Below are 22,971 nucleotides of genomic sequence, written 5' to 3' on the forward strand. Positions count from 1 at the left end.
TTTCCCAGTCATCCTTTTCTCAAGCCTGTATTTATTTCCATCCAGGCAGTGAAGTTATTCCAACAAAATTATTATTTATTTTTGCATTACAAGCCATACCAAAACTTAAAGGCCTAAAGCAGAAACAATCACCTGTTACCTGTCTTGATTCTGTGAGTGACTGGGTTCTGCTGGGTGGTTCTTCTGCAGGTGCCATTGGCTGGCTTGCTGTCTTCTGTAGGGGCAACTTAGGTTGGAACATCCAAGACAGCATACTCAGATGGCTGAAAGTTGGTGCAGGGGTCAGCTAGAAGGTCAATGGTGCCATTGACCAGAATGTTTTGTTCTCCTCCATGTGGTCTCCCTGCGTGGCTGAGTTCTGAGGCAGCATTCTAAGTTTAAAGGTAGAATGTGAAGATCCCTTAAGAACTACCCTAGGCAGTCCATCTTATTTACCCCCAGATTTTTTTTGGCGAAAACTGGGGCTAGCCAAATTCAAGGGGAGGGGAAATGCAGTCTATTTCTTGACAGGTTAGTGGCACAGTCACACTACAGAAGAGCTGGGAGAAGCTGCAACCATCTGGAAATGCAATCCCCAAAGATATTCTAATTAACCCAACAAATCCTGTATAGCATTGTTGTTGTTGGACCCTCTCTGTGGTTTATTGATGCTGTTGTGCTGTTTCTTGGTTTCCTTATCGCTCTACACATTCATCCTTTTTTTTCTTTTTTCTTTTTTTTTTTTTGATATGGGGTTTTGCTCTGTTGCCCAGGCTGGAGTGCAATGGTGTGATCTCGGCTCACTGCAACCTTTGCCTCCTGGGTGGGTCCAAGTGATTCTCCTGCCTCAGCATCCCGAGTAGCTGGGATTACAGGCACACACCACCATGCCTGGCCAATTTTTGTATTTCAGTAGAGATGGGGTTTTGTCATGTTGGCCAGGCTGGTCTCAAAAGGGTTTTGCAATGTTGGCCAGGTTGGTTTCGAACTCCTGACCTCGGGTGATTTGCCTGCCTCAGCCTCCCAAAGTGCTGGGATTATAGGCATGAGCCACTGTGCCTGGCCTCATCCTTAGCTTTCTTTATTTGCACTTATTCTTCTCCTTGCTCCTGGCATACTGGTGGACCCCAATTTTATTTACTTTTTTTGTGTTTTCATTTCCATATATTTGTTAGAAAATCTGCACTCATGGTTTAAACTTTCATTTATTTATTCATTTGTCAGATCTTTATTGAATGCACATACCACCTATTGGATGAAAGAGCTGATATACTTTTGCACGTTCTGTACTGCACAACTCCAACAGGTACCACATTGTTTTCACACTGATTGACATTGTAACTTTTATATTGACAGTCTTCCTATGTCTACGTGTACATGTGCCTGTGTCTATATCTATGCCTATGCCTGCATCATATCAGTGGTTCTCAACGGGGGAGGTTATTTTGTCCCACAAGGGCCATTTGGCGATGTCTGGAGACATTTTTTATTCTCAAGACGTGGTGGTGGGAGCTACTGGCATCCGGAAGTAAGAGACCAAAGGCACTGCTAAAATCTCACAGTGCACAGGACTGCCCCTCACCACGAGAATGGTCTGTCTCATAAAGTCATTGTGCTGAATTGAGAACCTGCATGTTATCTGTATCTGCAATGCTATTTCCCCTTGAACATTTCCAGTGGCCTGTCTGCCTCGTCCACCTGTGTATTGACTCACTTCAAAGCCTTACACATCCAAAAGCTTAACTTATGACTGTGTTGCTTCAACCTGCTCCTTTTGATGAACCCAGTCTCTGGGAATGCCACCTGACTGCCTCTAGGCATGTGTCACACCAGCCCACTTTCCACACTACTGTCAGAATGATGGATTTTTCAGTGCTGCACAGACAGCTAAACACCTATCTCTCCTGATTTGAAACTCATTAGTGATTCTCCATGGATTTCACATAACAGTTAAACTTTGTAATTTGGTTCAGAAAATATTTATGATTTGACTTTTTTCTCATTTCCTTTTATGTTTTCCTAGTTCTTTTTAGTTCACCTATCCTGGCTGCCTTTTGGTTTTCAGAATGTGATTTCATGTGCCACTCCGCCTTTGTGTATGCAGAAAAATGACTGTCCTAGGAGTATGACCAAGTCTCTGTCAATGCTAGGCTGGAGCCACCTCTTCCTGAAAGCTTTCCTGCCATCACCACCGCTACCCCTTCTCAACTCCAGGCTAGAGTGGGAGATCCTTCTTTTTGCTGCTTCTCTGAAGAACCATAAATGCTCCTGCATTTGGAGACCCATAAATCTGATGCCTCTGCGGCAAATGCCATGCCATTTGTCATATTTAAATTTTTAGCTCACATCCTGCCAGCCAGGCTGTGAGCTTTTTTGAGGTTACCGGGTAGTGTTAGCCTCTTTGGCACTGGCACATATTCGGGGTTTAACAAATGTCTGTTGATTAAAAGGGATCCAGAGGGGCCACCTTTCCTTTTCCTAGTGGGAGCTACTGGTTGGCATGAAAGGTAATGTATTATTTCAAGAATGAATTGGAAGCCACCACCAGTGTCAAAAGAGTTGAATAATAGTACATTCATACTGAACATCTTTGCAGCTGTTACGTGGGATAGAATAGTCTGTATTAAACTAGAAAGAAGTCTGTGATGTATTGTTAAGGGAGAATTGCATGAAAACAGAGTGTGATGTAAATATAGGTGTGTGCGTATGTTTGAATATGATTGTATGAGCATAGAGCATAAGGAAAGACATACTTCAAACTGCCAACATCGGTTACATTAAGCATGCCTTATTCTCATAATTAACAGTTGATAGTTAAAGAGCATGCAATGGTATTCAGAAGTTAATTTCCAGACCAAATGTATAGCTGTAGATAAACAATAAAGATAGGAGATAGGGTAGAAAAATATTACTTTAATGGCTTAGGAAAATGTTTACAAAAATGGAGATCTCTTTTTTTGGTATTCTATTGAATGCTTATGTATGCATAGAAATAAGTGTGTAAAGATTTAGAACAAAATGTTAACAGTAATAATTTCTGGATGGAAGATGATTTTCCTCTCTTTTGGCTTCTCTGTATTATGCAATTTCAAAACAGTGAGCATGCCTTATTTTCATAAGAGAAATAAATTATTTCTAAAAATGGAAGATAGTATGTAAAAATTGGTACCATTAAGCTGTCTGTTATCCGGATACTAAGACTTGAAAAAACAACAATAGGATGAAATTTTTACAAAATGAACCCACTTGAGAACAGCAGTCGCCATGTAACATTTTTATTCTTTTCTTTTAGCAAAGGCTGAAGGAAGAGAAGGAAGCCAGGCGGGCTCTTTTGGATGGGAGGCATAACTACTTATTTGCAATCGTGGCTTGCTGTTTGGACCTGAACAAAACTGAAGTGGAGGATGCCATTCTTGAGGGGAATCAGGTGGGATGTGTCTGACTTCTCACTGACTTGATTATGGAGCGCGTGGATGGTCTGTTAACATGGCCCTGTGGCAGGATCCCATGCTGTGCCCAGAGGGAGGCACCTGTCTTAACATGGACAGGGCTCCATTCTACTCTGTACTGGTGCTTGCAGAATGAATTGAAGGCTTTCCAGCTCTCCGTGTTGAATAGGGGCACTTATAATGGTCATCTGAGTTTCGTGATTCTGACGGCATGGTCTGCATCTCTCTACATCCAGTGAAGCTGGGCTCCCATGCCATTTTGGAAACTGAAGTCTTGGAACAGAATCTCCTCTCAAGTTGCCAGTTCATATTCTGTGCATTTCCCCTGTTCTAGGCTTGGAGACTGAATTTGTGCCATAATTTTCTGGCTTTCACTTTGGTTTGGCAGCTGAATCTGCTTTCTTTTGTTGCTAACCTTGGTTCCCATCTTCTGCTACAATTTTTCTTTAAAACCAGGGGTGTGATTTGCTTTGTGTTTGACCTTGGTTGGGGAAGGCCAAAATATGGGAAGATATAATTTCCTGGGCAGTGAGAAAAGCACAGACATTAGGGAAAAAAAAGAAGGGGGCAAGCCCTTTTTGTTGACAGGATGCCACACTGTTGGCAATTCTTTTCACTGATAGGCTTGTAAATTTTAAGAACTGGCTTTGGGCAAGGTTGGAGGAAGTAGGCACGTAGGCACTGGTTTGAGCATCTCCTGATTTCTGTGGTGTAAATACTCCCACAATGGCTGGTTCCAAACTACTATCATCGGGTTACAAAATGCTGGGTTGGAAAGAGTTGTGATCCATTGGATATCCTCGGCCAGTACAAGCCATCTGCAGCATACCACTGGCTTCATTCCTTCCTGCTGGGCGACTCTGGTGGGGTTAATGGGAGTTGGGGAACAATTAAGAGTGGATAACACTAAAGTGTGTAAACTACAGGATGAATCAAGCAGGAGCTGAGGAAATGTGCTTCTCCTCTTCTCCTTCTCCTCATAGCTAACACTTATTGAGTGTTTACCAGGTGTTGGCCCCTGTTCTTGATCACTTTAACCTATGACTTCATTTCCATCATCATAATACCAGGAGGTAGATAATATTCCCAGAATGCGGAGGCATACGAGCAGAGAGGGTCACTTGGAGAGATTGTTCCGTAGGTGAAGTGCTTACCTCCACCCTGCTTCCCAGTTCAGACATCTGGATTTGGAATTATGCAAGGGGAAGAAACAGGCAAAAGTTCAGTTCTGTAGGGATCCCAGGTTAAACTTCTAGGTCAAGGTCAGAACCCTGGAATGTCAGAACCTGCAGGTTTAAAGAAAGCATCTGGCTCAGGCTCTCCTGCAAAGATGGGAGGGGTAGGAGCTTCAGTGCTGGCTGTGATGGGAGCATGCCCTTCACCACACTCTTAGCATGGAATTTAATCTTGGGGAGTCCTTCCTACTCTTCCATGTGGCATCTTCAATCATGTTGGAAATTGAAGGGGACTTATTTTCACATTTAATTGTTCAGGCTAGATTTTATCCTTTAAAAAAGTTATTTTAAGAGGTAGTAAATACACATGAAATTTACCATCTTAACCATTTAAAACGTACAGTTAATTAGTATTAAGTACATTCACATTACTGTGCAACAAATCTTCAGAACACTTTTTATCACAAAAATGAAACTCTGTCCCCATTAAACTACCACTCCCTGTTCCTCCTTCCAGTGCCTGCCTGGCGTCCACCCATTCTACTTTTTGTTTCTAGGAATTAGAGTATTCCATAGGCACCTCATGCAAGTAGAGTCATGCAGTACTTATCTCTGTGATTGTCTTATTTCACTCAGTGTAAGGTTTTCAAGGTTCATCCATGTTGTAGCATGTGCCAGAATTTCTCTCCTTGTTAAGGCTGAGTTATATTCCCTAGTATACGTGTACCATATTTTGTTTATCCCTTTATCTGTCACTTTCACCTTTTGTGGAAGCTACTGTGAGTAATGCTACTATGAACATGGGTATACAAATATCTTTTTGAGACCCTGCTTTCAATTCTGGGGATATATACTCAGAAGTGGAGTTTCTGGATCATGTGGTAATTCTATTTTCAATTTTTTGAGAAGCCTTCATATTGTTTTCCACAATGGCTGCCCCATTTTACATTCCCACCAATAGTGCACAAGAGTTCTAGTTTCTCCACATCCTCACCAGCATTTGCTATTTTCTGATTTTTAGTGGTAGCCATCCTAATGCCTAATGGGTGTGTAGAGTTTATCTTTTTATTTTCATATGAATTCCAAATTGTGCTATTGACTATTTGAGAGAAGTGGCTTTGTTGGTAGCAGACCATTTGTTAGACTTGTATACTTACAGTGAGCCTCAGGGATGGGACTCTTAGTCCCATCTTAGTGCCAGGTTGCTACTGGAAGGAATATCCATAGTCAGATATGTTCTATGGCAGTTTTGGCGATTATTGCAATTTAACATTAATTATCTCTAGAATGTTAGACTAAGTTTTGAATGATTTCTTCTTTCTGATTTGCAGTTGACTGAAACACTCATCTCTATTTAAATCGCCCTTCAGTAGCTCAACACTTTAGGAAATTTGCAAATATAGAGAGACAATGCTTTTCAAATGTGCATAAGTAACAAATATTTCTATGATTCATTAAATTACTTTTTTGAATGGAGTCTATACTATGGTGAGACATTTATTCTGACATAGTTGCTCCCTTTTATATAGGATACATTAGCTGCAGTCCTGTTTGAGTAAGAAAGATGACAGTAATTTTCCTTTTTTACACTATTAATGTTGATTTAAGTGCAGTTTCTAATTTGGATTAAAAGTCATTATCTTGCCTTTTTCTTTTTCCCAGATTGAAAGAATCGATCAACTTTTTGCTGTTGGAGGTCTCCGACACCTCATGTTTTACTATCAAGATGTGGAGGTAGCAGAAACAGGTATTTGAATTTGATGTGACATAACCCAGAAATGTGTCATTAGATTCATCTGAGGGTAGCTTGAAGAAGAAAGCCACTGTGAGAACAGACCTGTTTCACCTTGCTGGCAGGAGGGAGGTGTGTGTGTGGGTCGATGTGGGAAACCCTTAGTGTGTTGGGTGTGGCCCTGTGGAAGAAGTTGTGTGTCCTCAAGGATAGAGGACAGATTACAGTTGGTATTTAGCCTGGTTGTTCTAACTTCATTGGAGATGTTTTCTTTTCCTTCTCAGGCTGTGCTGGCAGTAAAGATAATAAAGTAGATTATGTTCGACTTCCTTTTCTTATATTCTAGTTCATTCTGTGTATTATGTTCTAGAAGTTATAATGGGTACCTGTTTCTCATGTATATAGACATTATTTTTTTTTACATAGAAATTGCCAGTATGTATAACATCCCTTTTTAGTTAAATATCACATTGTATTTATTTTCTACTGACTTTGCTTTAAATAAGTAATATTGGACGACAGGTTTCATCATCCTCACTTACGGAAAGTTTGCAAATCTTTCTATGGATTCAACTGGGATAGTCTATTCTCCTTTTAAGTGGATTAATGTAATATTAAAGGCCTAACCGGGAACATAAGTGAATATATGAATAAATGCATTATTTAATATATTAAAATATTACATACATCCTTTTTACTACCCATTTGAAAAAAGGGAACATAGTTATTGCTCTTGGCATATAGTAAGACTATACTTCTTTGTTTAAAAGCTGAAGAAATTATGCATACAAATTTGAACTGGCATTTTCTCAAAGCTGTCAATTTGGTATTTTGTGCTTAGAAAGCTTATTACATTTTGAGTGAAAAATCAAGAGATAGAAGTTTCGGTTTCTACAGCAGATTGCAAAACATAAGCTCAAATGAAAGATCAAGTTTATCCATGAATGGAGCACTGGATGAAACTGGCCTTCTGTGTAAATTTTACTTGGAGCCAGAAGTGTTTGTAGGACACAAACATAAAAGCAAGTTTAACCTTTACATCTTCTCCCTCGTGATAGTCCTTCTTCTGAACTTGGATTAGAAGGCTGGCAGTCCCATGACTTTCCTGGATATTCTTAGATTACAAAAACTTCTATGGTCATTTAAAATTACTAACACAACCTCAACTCAAAAAGAAAAACTGTCCCATTGATGGAAAGTGAAATCTTCTTCCGTCCTCACCCCTGAGCCCCCCATTCCTCTGAAGGTTGAAGTTCTCAGTGGGAGAAGAGGAGGACTATGTGCTCTTCTTTTCACCTTCCTCTTCCACCCCTTGTCCACAGCAGCTTAACCAAAGTGCCTGACTGTGTGAGGCCAGAGGCAAGGTAGAGATAAGAGGGAAGCAGGGTGGGAAAGTTTTTGCTGGACTGCCACTGTTGTGAGCTGACTGACCTTGCACTCTTACCTTGCTCTTGTGGGCCCGGTGGTGGGTTCTCCCGAGGTGACCACTGGGAACACTGGCTTTGCATCCCATGGCAATGGGCTGTCCTGATGATGACCTCTGAAACTTGGTAGTGTTAGCACCAGGAGCAATCACTGTGTCCCGTCCTCCCTCAGGTGCTCCTTTTGAGTAGGATTTAAGGTGGCTCCAGTCTGGCTCTTTTTAGCAGGGTCCCCACTGGGTTCCTAGGTCCCTGCCCTCCGTGGATGTGTTGTTAGCTCCCAGCACAGTCCACTTTCTCTCTATCTGCCTTATTGTACACTGTGTTTAGATTTCTTCTCTGGGTCAGGTGTCATATCCCAGTCATTTTGTTCCTAAACTCCAGGAGACATAAATCAGGCTCTTTAGGTGGCTGGGTTGAAGACCTTGTTTTTTGACTGGCGTGACTGTCCTGATTTTAGCACCGAAAGTCCTGCAGCCCAGGAACCCCTCCCTCCTTTGCATAGGATGATATGGTTTGGCTCTGGGTCCCCACCCAAATCTCATCTTGAATTGTAACTCCCACAATTCCCATGTGTTGTGCTATGAACCTGGTGGGAGGTAATTGAATTATGGGGTTGGGTATTTCCTGCACTGTTCTGGTGATAGTGAATGACTCTCATGAGATCTGATGGATTGTAAAGGGAAACGTGTTTAGCTTGGGTCTTATTCTCTCTTTGCCTGCTGCCATTCGTGTAAGACAGGACTTGCTTCTCCTTGCCTTCCACCATGATTGTGAGGCTTCCCAAGCCACATGGACCTGTAAGTCCAATTAAACCTCTTTCTTTTGTAAATTGTCCAGTCTTAGGTCTGTCTCTATTAGCAGCATGAAAACGGACTAATACATAGCATAACTGTCTTCACAAAATCCTTCCTTAGTCTACATGCTCTTGACCCTTTTGCATTCTGATGAGGGCCTGGGAGGAGATGTCTAATCAGTTCTAGGAAAAGCGCTTTGAAATTTCTGCAGATTTTTTTTTTCTTTGAAACTCTGTTTTCTGATGTCTATCATGCCTTGGTGCCTCAGTTGAAACTTGTTGCCTAACATCTTATTACTCATGAGACCCAGGTGATATTAGCCAGGAGTGGGATGCAATTTTGAATGAGGGGGAGATTGATCTTCTGGCTACCTTTAATGAGGGTTCACTGTCAAAGCCCCAGTCCAGATTTCTAGCTTAGCACCATGGGAGGAAGATCCCTGAGGGAGGATTATTCCAAGAGGTTTTAATCCCAGGATTATAGGATTCAACTTCTGGTCTACTTCTCTTCCCAAAGTACACCATTAGCACCATCCTCCCACCCCAGTAATCCAGATTGAGTTACCTGTCTGAAGATCCAAACATTTCTTGGGCAGGTAAGAACACAATGGACTCACTCACAGTATATTCTGTGTACTTAAATGTTCTACATGCTTGGATAATCAAAGATGAATGTTCAATACTGATAATAATGCTTACTTATGTGTAAGCATTATTATTCTTATGTGCTTTTCTAAGGGCTTTAGATGTATTAACTCATTTGATTTTCACAACAATTTCAGATGCTAAGTTCTAGTAGTATTCTCACTTTTAAAATGAGAAGATGAGAAAACAGAGGCACGGAAAGATTAAGTAACTTGGCAAGGTCACATGGCTGGGAAGCGCAGCCTGAGATTGAAGTTCTGGGAGTCTGACTCTATAGCCCACACTTCATCATCAAGTGGTCCTACCTCTACAAGACCCTGATACCAGCAGTATTTGAAAGATAACCGGTTATGCTGACTATGACAGAGAATGGACAGCATGGGGAAGTGAGGGTTCTGAGTTTTATAGTCAGAGCTGGTTTTTGACCTTGGCTCTGCCACCAAGGTCACCAAGTGGTGCCACCAAGTTTGGCTGTTTAACTTAGAACATGTCACAGCTCTCTCAAGAGTTTTTTTTTTTGTTTTTTTTGAGGCTGAGTTTTGCTCTGTTGCCCAGCCTGGAGTGCAGTGGTGTGACCTCGGCCCACTGCAACTTCTGCCTCCCGGGTTCAAGTGATTCTCCTGCCTCAGCCGCCCTGGCAGCTGGGATTACAGGTCCACACCACCACAGTAGGCTAATTTTTGTATTTTTAGTAGAGACAGAATTTCATCACATTGGCCAAGCTGGTCTTGAACTCCTGACCTTAGGCAATCTGCCCACCTTGGCCTCCCAAAGTGCTGGGATTACAGGTGTGAGCCACTGCGCCCAGCTGAGTTGTGTTTTCATAAGGGTACGTAGCAAAGGGCCTGGAACACAGTACATGCCAGTAGATACTTTGTCTTTCTTCTCTCTTTTCACTGCCTGTGAAATAACAATTTTGAAGTGAATCTATGATCTGGAATCATACAGATTCTTTGAGATGCCTATAGGGCTCATGCTAGAGATTGTTCAAGCTGTGGACCAACCTAAGGCACACAGACAAGTCAACAATGGCAATATTTTAACAGGGAAACTTCTTTCCAAAGGCAACCATGTGGACTGTAAGAAGCATTTGTGATACTAAAATTATTTTGCTTTTGTAGGACAGCTTGGCTCTCTAGGAGGGGTAAATCTTGTTTCTGGAAAGATTAAAAAACCTAAGGTGTTCGTGACTGAGGGAAAAGATGTGGCCCTTACTGGGGCATGTGTGTTCTTCATCAGGACCGACCCTTCTAAAGCCATCACCCCTGACAACATCCACCGGGTAAGGGGCAAGCGCCGTTGTTTACTCTGAATTACCAAAAATCATACAACTTGCACGCAAATATTCCTCCAGTAAAGACAACCATTGTATTCACTACAGTATCTAAAACTCCTTTCAGAGAAGTATTTTTAAAAAATTTAAAGCAAGAAATTAAGAGGACGTTCCCTTTAAATCTTTTGAGTAAGAGGACTTAATATTTGATTTATTAACACAAATCGATACAACCTTCTGAGTGTGTGGAATATAGGGATTCATGAGCCCCACAGTTGGGCACCAGAATATAGGGAACCAGCCCTACATCACCCATGGGTACCCCGAGTTCAGTGGGACAAAGGAATCAGAAAAAGACAGATTAAGAGAGAAGGTGGGACCCGGGGACCATCACTTTATTACTTTGGAGGAGACAGTGAAGACCCCGAGCTCTGATCATCCACACTATTTATTGATTACAATCACTTTGATCTGTAGGGTAGGGGTGGAGTGATGGTGGAGTGAATCAGTGAGCCGGAACTGGTGTGTCATTCTAAAGATTGATAACAGTGGTGTTTTGGAAGTTTCACAAAATAAGAACACATGGCTATCTTTAGCTTATTATCTATGTACAGCTGATGGAATGCGGGCCTTACAAGGACCCTACAAGTCTGGCTATGTCATAGTGCTATGAAGGGGTTTTACGTCCTTGAGCACAATGTTTATGGTTACAGAACCTAGGTCGCCCGGTACCGGAACATGAGACATGGAGAGGCCTTCCTCCTCAGAGGCCTCCTATGGCCTTCTGCAGTTTGTTGTTCCTTGTTTATATGTTACTCATAGCCAATTTATGTAGGCACTCTGTAAGTCCTTTCTCCTTTGCTGTTTTTCTGAACATGTATAACAGTGAGGGCTTTCTTTTTCTAAAGAATTCCCCATGCATAATTTACTTAGTGGTGAATTTTATACATTTAAGATAAGATTTCTGAGAGTAGATATGTAACTTTTTTTTTTTTTTTTGCATAAAGTAAAGTGTGTCTGTACAAGTTTTTCCTGTCCCTCTGATGGGTGCACTATCTTCTTGGAGCATATGAATTGGTAAACATCTGGCATTCTATTTATTGCATGCTTTTATTTTGATGATTACAATTTAGGATAGTGTAAAGCTTATTTCTTTTTTCCTTTCTTTTTTTTTTTTTTTTTTTTTTTTGTTTGTTTTTTGAGATGGATCTCTCTCTGCCCAGGCTGCTGTGCAGTGGCATGATCTTGGCTCACTGCAGACTCTGCCTCCTGGGTTCAAGCAATTCTCTGCCTCAGTTTCCTGAGTGGCTGGGATTATAGGTGCCTACCATCATGCCTGGCTAATTTTTGTATTTTTAGTAGAGATGGGGTTTCACCATCTTGGCCAGGCTGATCTTGAACTCCTGGCCTCGTGATCTACCGCCTTGGCCTCCCAAAGTGCTGGGATTACAGGTGTGAGCCATTGTGCCCAGCCTGTCTCTTATTTCTTAACCAGGTTGTCAAACTAATAATTTTCTTTTTTTCTGAGACAGGGTCTTGCTCTGCTGCCCAGGTTGGAATGCAGTGGTGCCTCTCGGCTCACTGCAGCCTCTGCCTCCTGGGTTCAAGTGATTCTTGTGCCTCAGCCTCCCGAGTAGAGGGGATTACAGGTGCCTGCCACCATGCCCAATTAAATTTTGTATTTTTAGTAGAGACTGAGTTTTAAACTGTGTTGCCCAGGCTGGTCTTGAATTCCTGATCTCAAATGATCCACCTGCCTTGGCCGCCCAAAGTGCTGGGATTACAGGTGTGAGCCACCACGCCTGGCCCAAACTAATAATTTTCTGGGTATTTGGTAAAGTGACAACATTTAGAAATGACTTAGTAGCTGTGTGGCATTTGAGGATCATATGTACAGTAAAGGATCTCCTGCTTGTTTTCCAGGAGGTGAGCTTTAACATGTTAGATGCTGCAGATGGAGGCCTGCTCAACAGTGTAAGGCGTTTGCTGTCGGACATCTACATTCCTGCTCTCAGAGCCACGAGCCATGGCTGGGGCGAGCTTGAGGGCCTGCAGGACACAGCTCACGTCCGGCAGGAGTTCCTGAGCTCCCTGGAAGGCTTTGTGAATGTCCTTTCGGGTGCACAGGAGAGTTTGAAGGAGAAGGTAAGGATGAATAAGCTGTTCCTTTACAAATGATCAGGTGGTCAACAAGTACAGTACGTGTGTGATGCATCTCTTAGACGGTCTTAGTTCCTCGTGTTGCAGTTTTTCAAAAAATGTCGCAGGCAATTTTTTTTTAGAAGCATATCTTTTAATAATACTCTCCAATATTTTGAATATGGAAGAGATTTTATACAGTAATTTCTATGGTAAAGATCACTTCCATGATTTTTAGAAGTTAAAAAAAAAAAGAGAGAATGTCCATAATGCGCCACATAAATTACAGTAACTTCCCTTGGCATTTATCCTACATTCTTTTTTTTTTAATTGCATTTTAGGTTTTGGGGTACATGTGAAGAACATGCAAGATTGTTGCATAGGTATACACGTGACAGTGTGATTTGCTGCCTTCCTCCCCATCACCTATATCTGGCATTTCTCCCCATGCTATCTCTCCCCATTTCCCCACCCCCCTGTCCCTCCCCAATTTCCCCCAACAGACCCCAGTGTGTAGTGCTTCCCTCCCTGTGTCCATGTGTTCTCATTGTTCAACACCCACCTATGAGTGAGAACATGCGGTGTTTGATTTTCTGCTCTTGTGTCAGTTTGCTGAGAATGATGGTTTCCAGGTTCATCCATGCCCCTACAAAGGACACGAACTCATCATTTTTGATGGCTGCATAATATTCCATGGTGTATATGTGCCACATTTTCCCTGTCCAGTCTATCATCGATGGGCATTTGGGTTGGTTTCAGGTCTTTGCTATTGTAAACAGTGCATTGCAGGCAATTTTATTGCTCCTTCAAGATGTGGTGGTGATTAGATTCAAGTTTCCACAGTTTGTAATAATCATCACACTCAGGGGTTCCATAAAAATGTTGGCAGTGATGCAGGACTTTACTCAGTTAGATGAGTGACTCCAAAGGCAAGAGTCCGAAATGCTTGTGGCAGTGCTGTGCGTCCTAGAATGAAAGGAATTTGGAACTGAAGTGTGTGTGTGGGGGTGGATGAGGGTGGCAGAAGGGATCCTGAAGGGGCAGAAGAAGGAAAGAGAAATTGATATGTTTGGAGAGAGCAAGTTGGATCCTGTGGCTCAGCCAATGATCAAAAGGCCTTTAAGAATAATTTTGGCAGATGTGAGATTTAGCTTCTGTATGCTTTGTGCTGTTTATAAGTCTGGGTTTGTGATTACTTGGGGCAGCGTTTGATGGATGCAGGCATGTTTTTGTGTGTGTGTGTGTGTGTGTGTGTGTGTGTGTGTGTGTGTGAAACAGATAGAATGAGAGAGAGAGAGAGAGAGAGAGAGAGAGAGAGATAAGGGAATAAGATGACAGAGCCCAGATTGGGAATGTAGGGGGAGGTAGGAAAATGGGTCCCATGGTAATGATGACAGTGTAACACTCTGCCGTCCTCTCCCAGGAGTGCTGATCCTGCTGGGATTGGGGAGGGGGCATTATGCTTTCCAAGGGGTGTGGAATGGGGGAGTTAAGCAACTTTTATTCAGGCAGACACAGGATGATTAGCTGGATGACTCCAGCTAATGCCCGAGTTATTTTTGTGATTAACTGTGATGGAGGCCAGACCAAAATGCAGGTTGGACCAAATAAAAAGGTTGGCATTTTGTCTAAAAAAGCAGTATTTTTTTTTATATGGTTCCACTTCATATTGCAACAAAAGTCTTAACAAAATGGGATGAGTGCCCAGGTGGGAGGAGGCATTCTTTCTGAGTGGCAGAGGGCAGGGGGCTTTGGGTTGAATTGTGAGGTTGTGTAGGATCACAGAGAAGTGTTGGGAGGTCCCGACAGTCTGGGGCCAATGTGGACAAAGGCACGTGGGAGTGGAGAGGAGGCATGTGCTACCTGACAGGCTTCCCAGAGCACTGTCAGAGTGCAGCAAAGTGAAAAATACAGGGCTCAAAGTCTGTGTGTTGTATAAAAGCATCATATTATTATTTAATTTTCATTCTGATTAGGTGAACCTTCAAAAATGTGGCATACTTGAACTGAAAACCCTAAAGGAACCTATGGACTACTTGACTCTAGCAAATAACCCTGAGACTTTGGAAAAAATAGAGGATTGTATGAAAGTATGGATCAAACAGACAGAACAGGTAATTTTGAGAAACCAAATGTCAATTTCAGGTGCCAAGTAACTGAACTAGACAATGGAAGAAAGTGTATTATCATGTGACATTCCATTTGCTAAGAGTTTTACTATAAATCCTTAAGGAGGTGAGAGGTCCAATGTGGTTTTCATTTAGTATTATGAATTAAGAAGAGGTAATGACTTTGTATACTTAGATCACTCGAAGGCTGCACTTTGCAAGTTTCTTTTCCTTGAGGTCTAATTTACTTTGGAAAGAACCGCTGTAGAAGCATGAGGAGTTTTCTATTTCAGCGTGTCCTCCGAAAGGGAGCTGGAGACTTAACGTTAAAACAAATTCAGAAAAGTCCTAAATGAAGGAATGAAGGTGGACATTACATTAAAAAGTAAGCAAAATTAAAATCCACTAGCCTAAACCATGCAATTTAATAAGGTTATGTTACTCCAAGGTGATAGAGTAAATGAATAGTGAAGAAAAATTCTTGAGGTCAAGGCCTTCAGAAACTCATTACAGCTCATTAAATAGGTAGTTTTCGATTACAGATTGGGTGACTGTAGTTAACAACAGTATACTGTATATTTCAAAATAGTAGGTTGGTGCAAAAAGTAATTGTGGTTTTTGCCATTACTTTCAAGGGCAAATTATTTTTGCACCAATCTAATACTTAGAAGAGAGGACTTGAAGTGTTACCCACACATAGAAACGGTAAGTAATCAAGGTGATCAGATCCCAAATACTCTGATCTGATCATGACACATTCTATACATATAATAAATACTCACATGTACCCCATAAATATGTAAAATACATATCCTTAAAAGAAAAAAATACAAATCAAAAATCTCAAAATAACCCCCAAATATAAACTATTTTCAAACAAGGAAGACATAAGTGGTTTTCAGTGAAAACAAGTCAAATAAATTTTTTTGGCATTTAAAAATGGATACATGCTAAGTTAGTAAAAGATGGTTGCTGGAAGCATGGAATACACATATATCATGACCCAGATAGGATAATTGATTTCCTTATTTGTTTTGCTTGTGTATAATTTTAGTATCTCCAGCCCCACACAATGGTTCATGTTTTCCTGTGCATTTGCAGGTTCTTGCTGAAAACAATCAGCTGCGGAAGGAAGCAGATGACGTTGGGCCACGAGCAGAGCTGGAGTACTGGAAGAAAAGACTCTCCAAGTTTAACTACCTCTTGGAACAACTGAAAAGTCCTGATGTGAAGGCCGTGCTGGCAGTGCTTGCAGCGGCCAAGTCAAAACTGCTGAAGGTCATCAGCCATTTCATTTTTCCTTATGAAATGGGAAGGAGAATTCTCTATGCATATTTACAAGTCATAGAGTGATTAGGAACAAAAACATGTTATGATACCTTTATGAAAAACATTTTAAATTACATAATATTTCCCTCATATAACTTTGGAGGCTGTGGAATAGTCTTTGAATTAAAGGCATTTGTTAGCTGGTCTACATGTATGTATATGTGTTATTAGAGGGCATTGCATGTAATTAAGACAGAGCATGATAGCAGGTGTGTGTGTGTATATATGTATATATATATGTATATATAGATAATGTTTTCAGACCAGCCAGAAATAATAATAATGAAAACTCACCTTATTCATGTTTATTTTTTAGCCCTTGTATATTAGTTTTATATTGTAAAACAAACAACCACCATTAGCAGCTTAAAACAGCCAATATTTTAATCTCACAGTCTATGGGCCAGGAAGCTGGGTGCAGCTTAGCTGGGTGCCTCTGACTCCTGGTATCTCATAAGGTTGCAGCTGTGATGTGGGTTCATCTTAAGACTCAACTTGGGGAAGATCTGCTTCCGAGTTCACTCAACTGGATGTTGCTAGATTCAGTTTCTTGCTGGCTGTTGGTTGGAGACTTCCTTCAGTTCCTTCCCACATGGGCCTCTCCATAGAGCAGCTTAGAACACAGCAGCTGGCATCCCTTAAAGGGAGCAAGTGAGAGAGGCAAGAGAGCACCCAACCTAGAAGCCACAGTCTTTAAGTAAACTAGTTCTTGAAGTGACATCCCATCACTTTCGTCATATTCTCCTTACTGGAAGCAAGTCACTAGATTCAGCCTACAATCAAGGAACAGGGATGAATACAAGAGCTTGAATACAGGGAGTCTGTGGTCATTGGGGACGATCATAGAGGCTGCCCAACTCACCTGGCATTAATGTTGGAAAGACTATTTGTTAACTATTTGCATGGGTGTTATTAGCTATTTGCATGTTTTGATACATGCAAATAATCTAAGTAAGCAATAATAATTTGTTGCTATAAATGTGCTATAGATTTACTTTATATTATTCTTAAGAGAAATAGCAGAGGTGAACCTTGCTATATAGTTCAGAAATATTATCAGTCGGACTTCCGTGAAGTCAGTGGAACGTTTTGATGTGCTAAATAATTTCCTTTTACTTCTCTCACTGTTAGATTATCTTTTTATTTCTAAGTTACTAGCTCATAGCATAGTTCTGGCATACAGTTGGCAGATGATAAATATTTACTACATTAGTGAATAAATGTATAGGGATATAGGAAGGGAGTTCAGGTTAGAATAGCAGAAAGACAGAAAGTATGGGAGTGAGGTACCAAATGGGTCTGGTAACCAGTGGAGGGGAAAAGGTGTGAGTTAAAAGGTAGGTGCTGCCTTCTTGGTACCCTGTGATAGTCATGGCATAGCTTTTATATGAGAAGCCCTGGAAGAGATGCTTTAAAAAATTTAGTCAAAACTTTTAAATTGCTTTCCAGCATAGCAATATCTCTCACCCTTCTGGATTCAGTTTTATGTGAGATGCACGGAAAGTCTGGCCTAATGGATTTGTGGTGACTCTTAGCGGTTGTTATGTTGGAATTTCCTCTATTAATAATTGCATTAAAATTGCTTTTCCATATTGTGCTTAGACTTGGCGGGAGACAGATATTCGAATCACTGATGCAACTAACGAAGCAAAGGACAATGTGAAATACTTGTATACACTGGAAAAATGTTGTGACCCTTTGTACAGCAGTGATCCAGTGAGTTAAGGATTTCTATTCTTTTAATCTATAGACAACCCTTTTTTCACTAGCTGAATTGCATATTGAATTTTGGTTCATCGATATTACAGTCCATTGGAAAGGTCTTAGAAACTTTTTATTTCCAAGAAAATTATACACACACACACACACACACACACACACACACACATACACACACACACACACACACATAGATATCTGTATTTCTATATCTAACTCTAAACAATCTATCTACTATTTATTGAAGATATGTATGAGGTGTTATATTTTAAAACATTTATTGCATGTTACATTTTCCATTAAATATTGCAAAGGACATTCTGAACGATATACCCCGAAGAACTATGGGAAAAGTTATTAACTGGTGATTGATCTTTTAGCTTTAGGAAATGCCTGCTTTTACTTATTACAACATTAACTGTTATTAACAGTTCCTCATTAATAACAGTTAACAGTTAACTCGATGTTGCTTGTCATTAACAGCAGGTCAATATTTCTTTAATTGAAATAACATTTGATTAACCGTATATGACTAAAATCATAAAAGTACTATTAAATATATTATTTTCATGTAAAGCATTAGATAATATTTTTAAATGTTTAATGGAACTATCTTAAACTTTATTTTAATGCTAGTGGAATGGTTAGTCTATTAGAATTTTGCTGAATTTGATGATTTTTTTTTCTGAAAACTTTGATGGTGTCTTTCAGCTGTCCATGATGGATGCTATTCCTACACTAATAAATGCAATTAAAATGATCTATAGTATCTCTCATTATTATAACACCTCTGAGAAGATCACATCTCTGTTTGTAAAGGTAAGTGTGTGATGTAGAGTTCATGGTCATTTATATTTCTTTGCCAATGATCAATTTTTTGATAATTAAAAATTACCACATTGGCCCAGTTCAATATATATGTATCTTAACCATTTTAAAAAGGCTTAGGCTATCAATAGAGATAGAGTTAAATTTATGTCAGAGGCTGACTCTAGCAAATCATAAAGCACTATTTCCCATATTTTATTATTTATATAATACAAATGAAAAAAGATTACTTTTGGAATTTCTTTTCCTATGTGGTTTAGCACATCATATATTCCTACTGGGTAAATTTTAATTAAGAAAAGCTATATTTAACTGGCTGTCTCCTGTTTCATATTTCATATGCCACTGTTCCAAATTTTTTTGATGCCACAGTTGTTTACTTGGTGTTATTAGAACAGTAATCATTGCAATAAAAGCCATTTGCAATGTTCTAGTAATCTATAAAACAATTATAATGATTCTGCCAAAACACATAACAATGCTTAAACCTTATGTCCTAACTCGTAAGTGTTTATGGTAAGCATTGTCAGTATTCTCATTTTGAATGGTCTCTAAGGAGTAAATGACTTTTTCATTATCAAGGCAAAAATCTTAAATGTTGTATTAAAATAGAAGAATTTTTGACTCATCAAGACTTGCATTCTGAATACTAACACAGTAGGAGGCACAATTCTTCCTGGGAATAGGGACATCCAGCCTTAAGAGCTCAATGGGAAACTGCTCTCATGTAGGTAGTTGAGGTAAAAAAAAAGGAGGGTTGGCTGCAAGATTCCCTCCCAACTTCTGTATACTTTAAAATTATATGTTAGGGTTGGGGGAGTATTCCCTGTGTAAATGAGATCCAAAAGTAAATTTGTGTTATTAATTTAGGTTTTATGCATATTATTTGCAAAACTTGGTCTAGCATAAAATAATTAAACCACCATTTATCTAATTATAAAAAAAACTTTCATTATGGAAATGTTGAAGTGGGTACAAAAGGAGAGAGAAATGTATACTGGAATGTCATGTACATGTCACTTAGATTCGGCAAATATCCACACATGGCTGATCTTGATTCGCCCATACCCCCACCCCCTGCACTGTAAATCCTGGCATCATATCATTCCATGCATATCGCATGGTCATTTAATTTTCTTTGTGTGTTATTCAAAAAATTAATAAATGAATGAAATGTTAGTGGTTTTGTACATTAGCTTTCCTTTTCTCTGTGGCCTTCTCCTTGTGACATTTCCATTGCTGAGCATGGTCACATGGAAAGATCAGGGTTGACAGTACTTTAAATGGTGCTAAGAAACTGTGAGTTAGATATTATAAAACTCATCAGTTTTTAGGTAGGGAAATGAATCCTTTCTTGGTTGGCTAAGACAATTCATCCTGCATAAACAAGGTGGCCCAAATTGTCGAGTTTCCATGGTGCTTCCAACTCTGTGATTTCATAAACAATTTTGACAATATCAGAGGGTCATTGGTTGATTATAATTGTGATGGAAAAAAATAAGTCCAAGTTCAAGTTAGAAGATTGTGAGTTCTGAGAAGCAGAAGCGTTAAGGACCTTCTAGTCCAGTGTACAATCCATGGCTGTTTTGTGTACTTAACATCATTTTATTGAAAAATCCCAGGTGACAAATCAGATTATATCTTCATGTAAAGCCTATATTACCAATAATGGAACTGCTTCCATCTGGAACCAGCCACAGGATGTTGTTGTAGAAAAGATATTATCTGCGATTAAACTGAAACAGGTAATGGTCAGTTTAGTATTTAGATGTTCTGTTATTTTTATCTTATTTTTGCTGCTGAGACCATCTGAAATCATTTTATTATTATTATATTATTTGTTGCTAAAAAGAACAGTGATTCTTAACTATTAAGAAAATTGAATGTTGCTTAACTTTCCCAGAAAATTTATTCGGTTATTTTTTTTTACCCTCCTTGGGAGCCTACTATGTCCTGTTACCACATTAAGTACTAGAGATACAAAGATAACTTATATGAGGTAGTTTTTCTTAAGCATCTTAAAGATGAATGGAGAGAGAGAGTCATAGAAGGATGCTGTTACCAAAACCGTGCGACCAAGATGGGAAAACCACACCTTTGAGTTGTGTCATGAGTAATCAGATTAGAATCTAGAATTGCTTCATTCGAAGAGGTGAAAAGATGATTTTCCAGGCTGATGAGTGAGTACACGCAAAGGCATGAAACTATAAAAAAGGCTTGCAATTCCATCCTAATTTTCCTGTCGCTTTCGCTTAAGAAAATAAAGTTGATACTTCTATAATTCCCTTTGTTGTATATTTTTCTTGTGATTTTAAGGAATACCAGCACTGCTTTCACAAGACAAAACAAAAGCTTAAACAAGATCCAAATGCAAAGCAGTTTGATTTTAGTGAGATGTATATTTTTGGAAAATTTGAAACTTTTCACCGACGCCTGGCCAAGATAATAGACATCTTTACAATCCTCAGGACGTATTCAGTCCTTCAAGATTCTACAATTGAAGGGCTGGAAGACATAGTCACTAAATACCAGGTATTGTACTTTAAAGCTATATTTTCTACCATAATCCACAACTAAACTTCAATATTTTATGCAAATAACAGTGTTGAGAATGATTCAAATCATCAGTTTGTAATGTAATATAAATAACCTCATGTCCTTTAACAATAAGGAAATTAGATTTATTTGAGAATTGTGTAATGGTGGTAATATGTTCTTTTCAGGTGTGTGGTTATAAGAATGACTTCCCAATAGTCTAAAATTAATCACCATTAAAAAAGCATTTTCATTAGTAGTACAAGGAAAATGCTTAAATGTAACTTATTATTTTATTTATTCATGCAAGAAATATTTAATGCAGAGTACACTGTGTCAGACACTAGTTGACACCAGGCATTGCATGACACTAAATTATTTCTGCATTTAAGTATTTTATTTGGATACATATTAAAAAATATAAAGGACCTGATTTTATTCTAGATAAGACTCCCCTGATTATTTTGATTTTTAACTGCTTTATCTTGTGATGGTATCTGTGTGACTAACTTTAGTTTTGAAAGTAGGCATGATGACCTAATAACATCTTGAAGATTTTAGAAACACGATTTATAAACAATTTGCTTTAAATTCTTAATGTAGACATAGTCAATTTTTTTTCTTTTTTGGGGAACAGTGACACTAAATCTTAAAATTTTGGTACTTGAATTTGAAAAGGATCATATAATTAACCACTGCTTACTAATTTTTTTAAAATTGTACTTTAAGTTCTGGGATACATATGCAGAACATGCAGTTGCAGGTTTGTTGCATAGGAATACATGTGCCATGGTGGTTGGCTGCATCCTTCACCCTGTCATCTACATTAGGCATTTCTCATAATGCTGTCTCTCCCCTAATCCCCACCCACCGACAGTCCCCAGTATGTGATGTTCCCCTCCCTGTGTCCATGTGTTCTCATTGTTCAACTCTCACTTATAAGTGAGAACATGTGGTGTTTGGTTTTCTGTTCTTGTGTTAGTTTGTTGAGAATGATGGCTTCCAACTTCATCCATGTCCCTGCAAAGGACATGAACTCATCTTTTTCTTTATGGCTGCATAGTCTTCCATGGTGTATATGTACCACATTTTCTTTATCCAGTCTAACATCGATGGGCATTTGGGTTGGTTCCAAGTCTTTGCTATTTACACATTAATTTTTGTACTCTAACAGTTTAGCCTAACATAAGGAATCTTTTTCATTGAGTATACCAAGTTTTGGGAGAGAAAAAGAAAAAGACCTTTATTTAGCAGGAAACCTTTAAAGTTTTTTGCCACATAATAGGTGTGCAAAAAATATCTATCAAGAAAATAATTAAGTAGATTGAACTTGAGTAGTTGGTGTAAAGGTCACAATCATTTTCTATTTAACTTAATAATCTTAAGTGACCATTAAATCCAGTCATAGAGCAGGATTTTCTCAAATCCCCAAATCTTTAAAATTACTACATCAAAATGTGGTAATGTAGCTTTTCCATACTTCTTTTAGACATTTTATTATTATTATTTTTTATTGTATTTTAAGCTCTAGGGTACATGTGCTCATCCTGCAGGATTGTTGCCTAGGTGCACATATGCCATGGTGGTTTGCTGTCTCCATCCCCCTGTTGCCCACATCAGACATTTCTCCTGGTGTTATCCCTCCCCAACTCCCCACCCCCTCTGTCCCACCCCTCCCCTGGCCCCCCACCTCCTAATCTACCCCAGTGTGAGATGTTTCCCTCCCTGTGCCCATGCGTTCTCATTGTTCATCACCCGCCTATGAGTGAAAATATGCGGTATTTGGTTTTCTGTTCTCGTGTCAGTTTGCTGAGAATGCTGGTTTCCAGTTCATCCCTGTCCC

At 39.5% G+C, this 22,971-nt stretch overlaps 1 protein-coding gene across 4 annotated transcripts in view; it reads left to right on the plus strand.

The window, feature by feature from the left end:
• Positions 1-22,971, plus strand: part of DNAH5 (dynein axonemal heavy chain 5) — a 362,294-nt gene that overhangs the window by 89,843 nt on the left and 249,480 nt on the right. For 2 of the 4 annotated variants that reach the window (XM_032279092.1, XM_032279095.1), the window contains exons 2-11: positions 3,272-3,406; positions 6,266-6,350; positions 10,319-10,479; positions 12,394-12,615; positions 14,586-14,723; positions 15,819-15,995; positions 17,649-17,762; positions 18,477-18,584; positions 20,216-20,338; positions 20,910-21,125. In XM_032279092.1, coding sequence (XP_032134983.1) covers positions 3,272-3,406; positions 6,266-6,350; positions 10,319-10,479; positions 12,394-12,615; positions 14,586-14,723; positions 15,819-15,995; positions 17,649-17,762; positions 18,477-18,584; positions 20,216-20,338; positions 20,910-21,125 — 1,479 coding nt within the window. The remainder of the gene's footprint in view (positions 1-3,271; positions 3,407-6,265; positions 6,351-10,318; positions 10,480-12,393; positions 12,616-14,585; positions 14,724-15,818; positions 15,996-17,648; positions 17,763-18,476; positions 18,585-20,215; positions 20,339-20,909; positions 21,126-22,971) is intronic. The other 2 variants (XM_032279094.1, XM_032279093.1) reach the window with 2 other exon arrangements.

The sequence above is a fragment of the Sapajus apella genome, unplaced genomic scaffold (assembly GCF_009761245.1).
Source record: "Sapajus apella isolate SASKATOON/1434 unplaced genomic scaffold, GSC_monkey_1.0 scaffold11, whole genome shotgun sequence".
NCBI classification, from domain to species: Eukaryota; Metazoa; Chordata; class Mammalia; order Primates; family Cebidae; genus Sapajus; species Sapajus apella.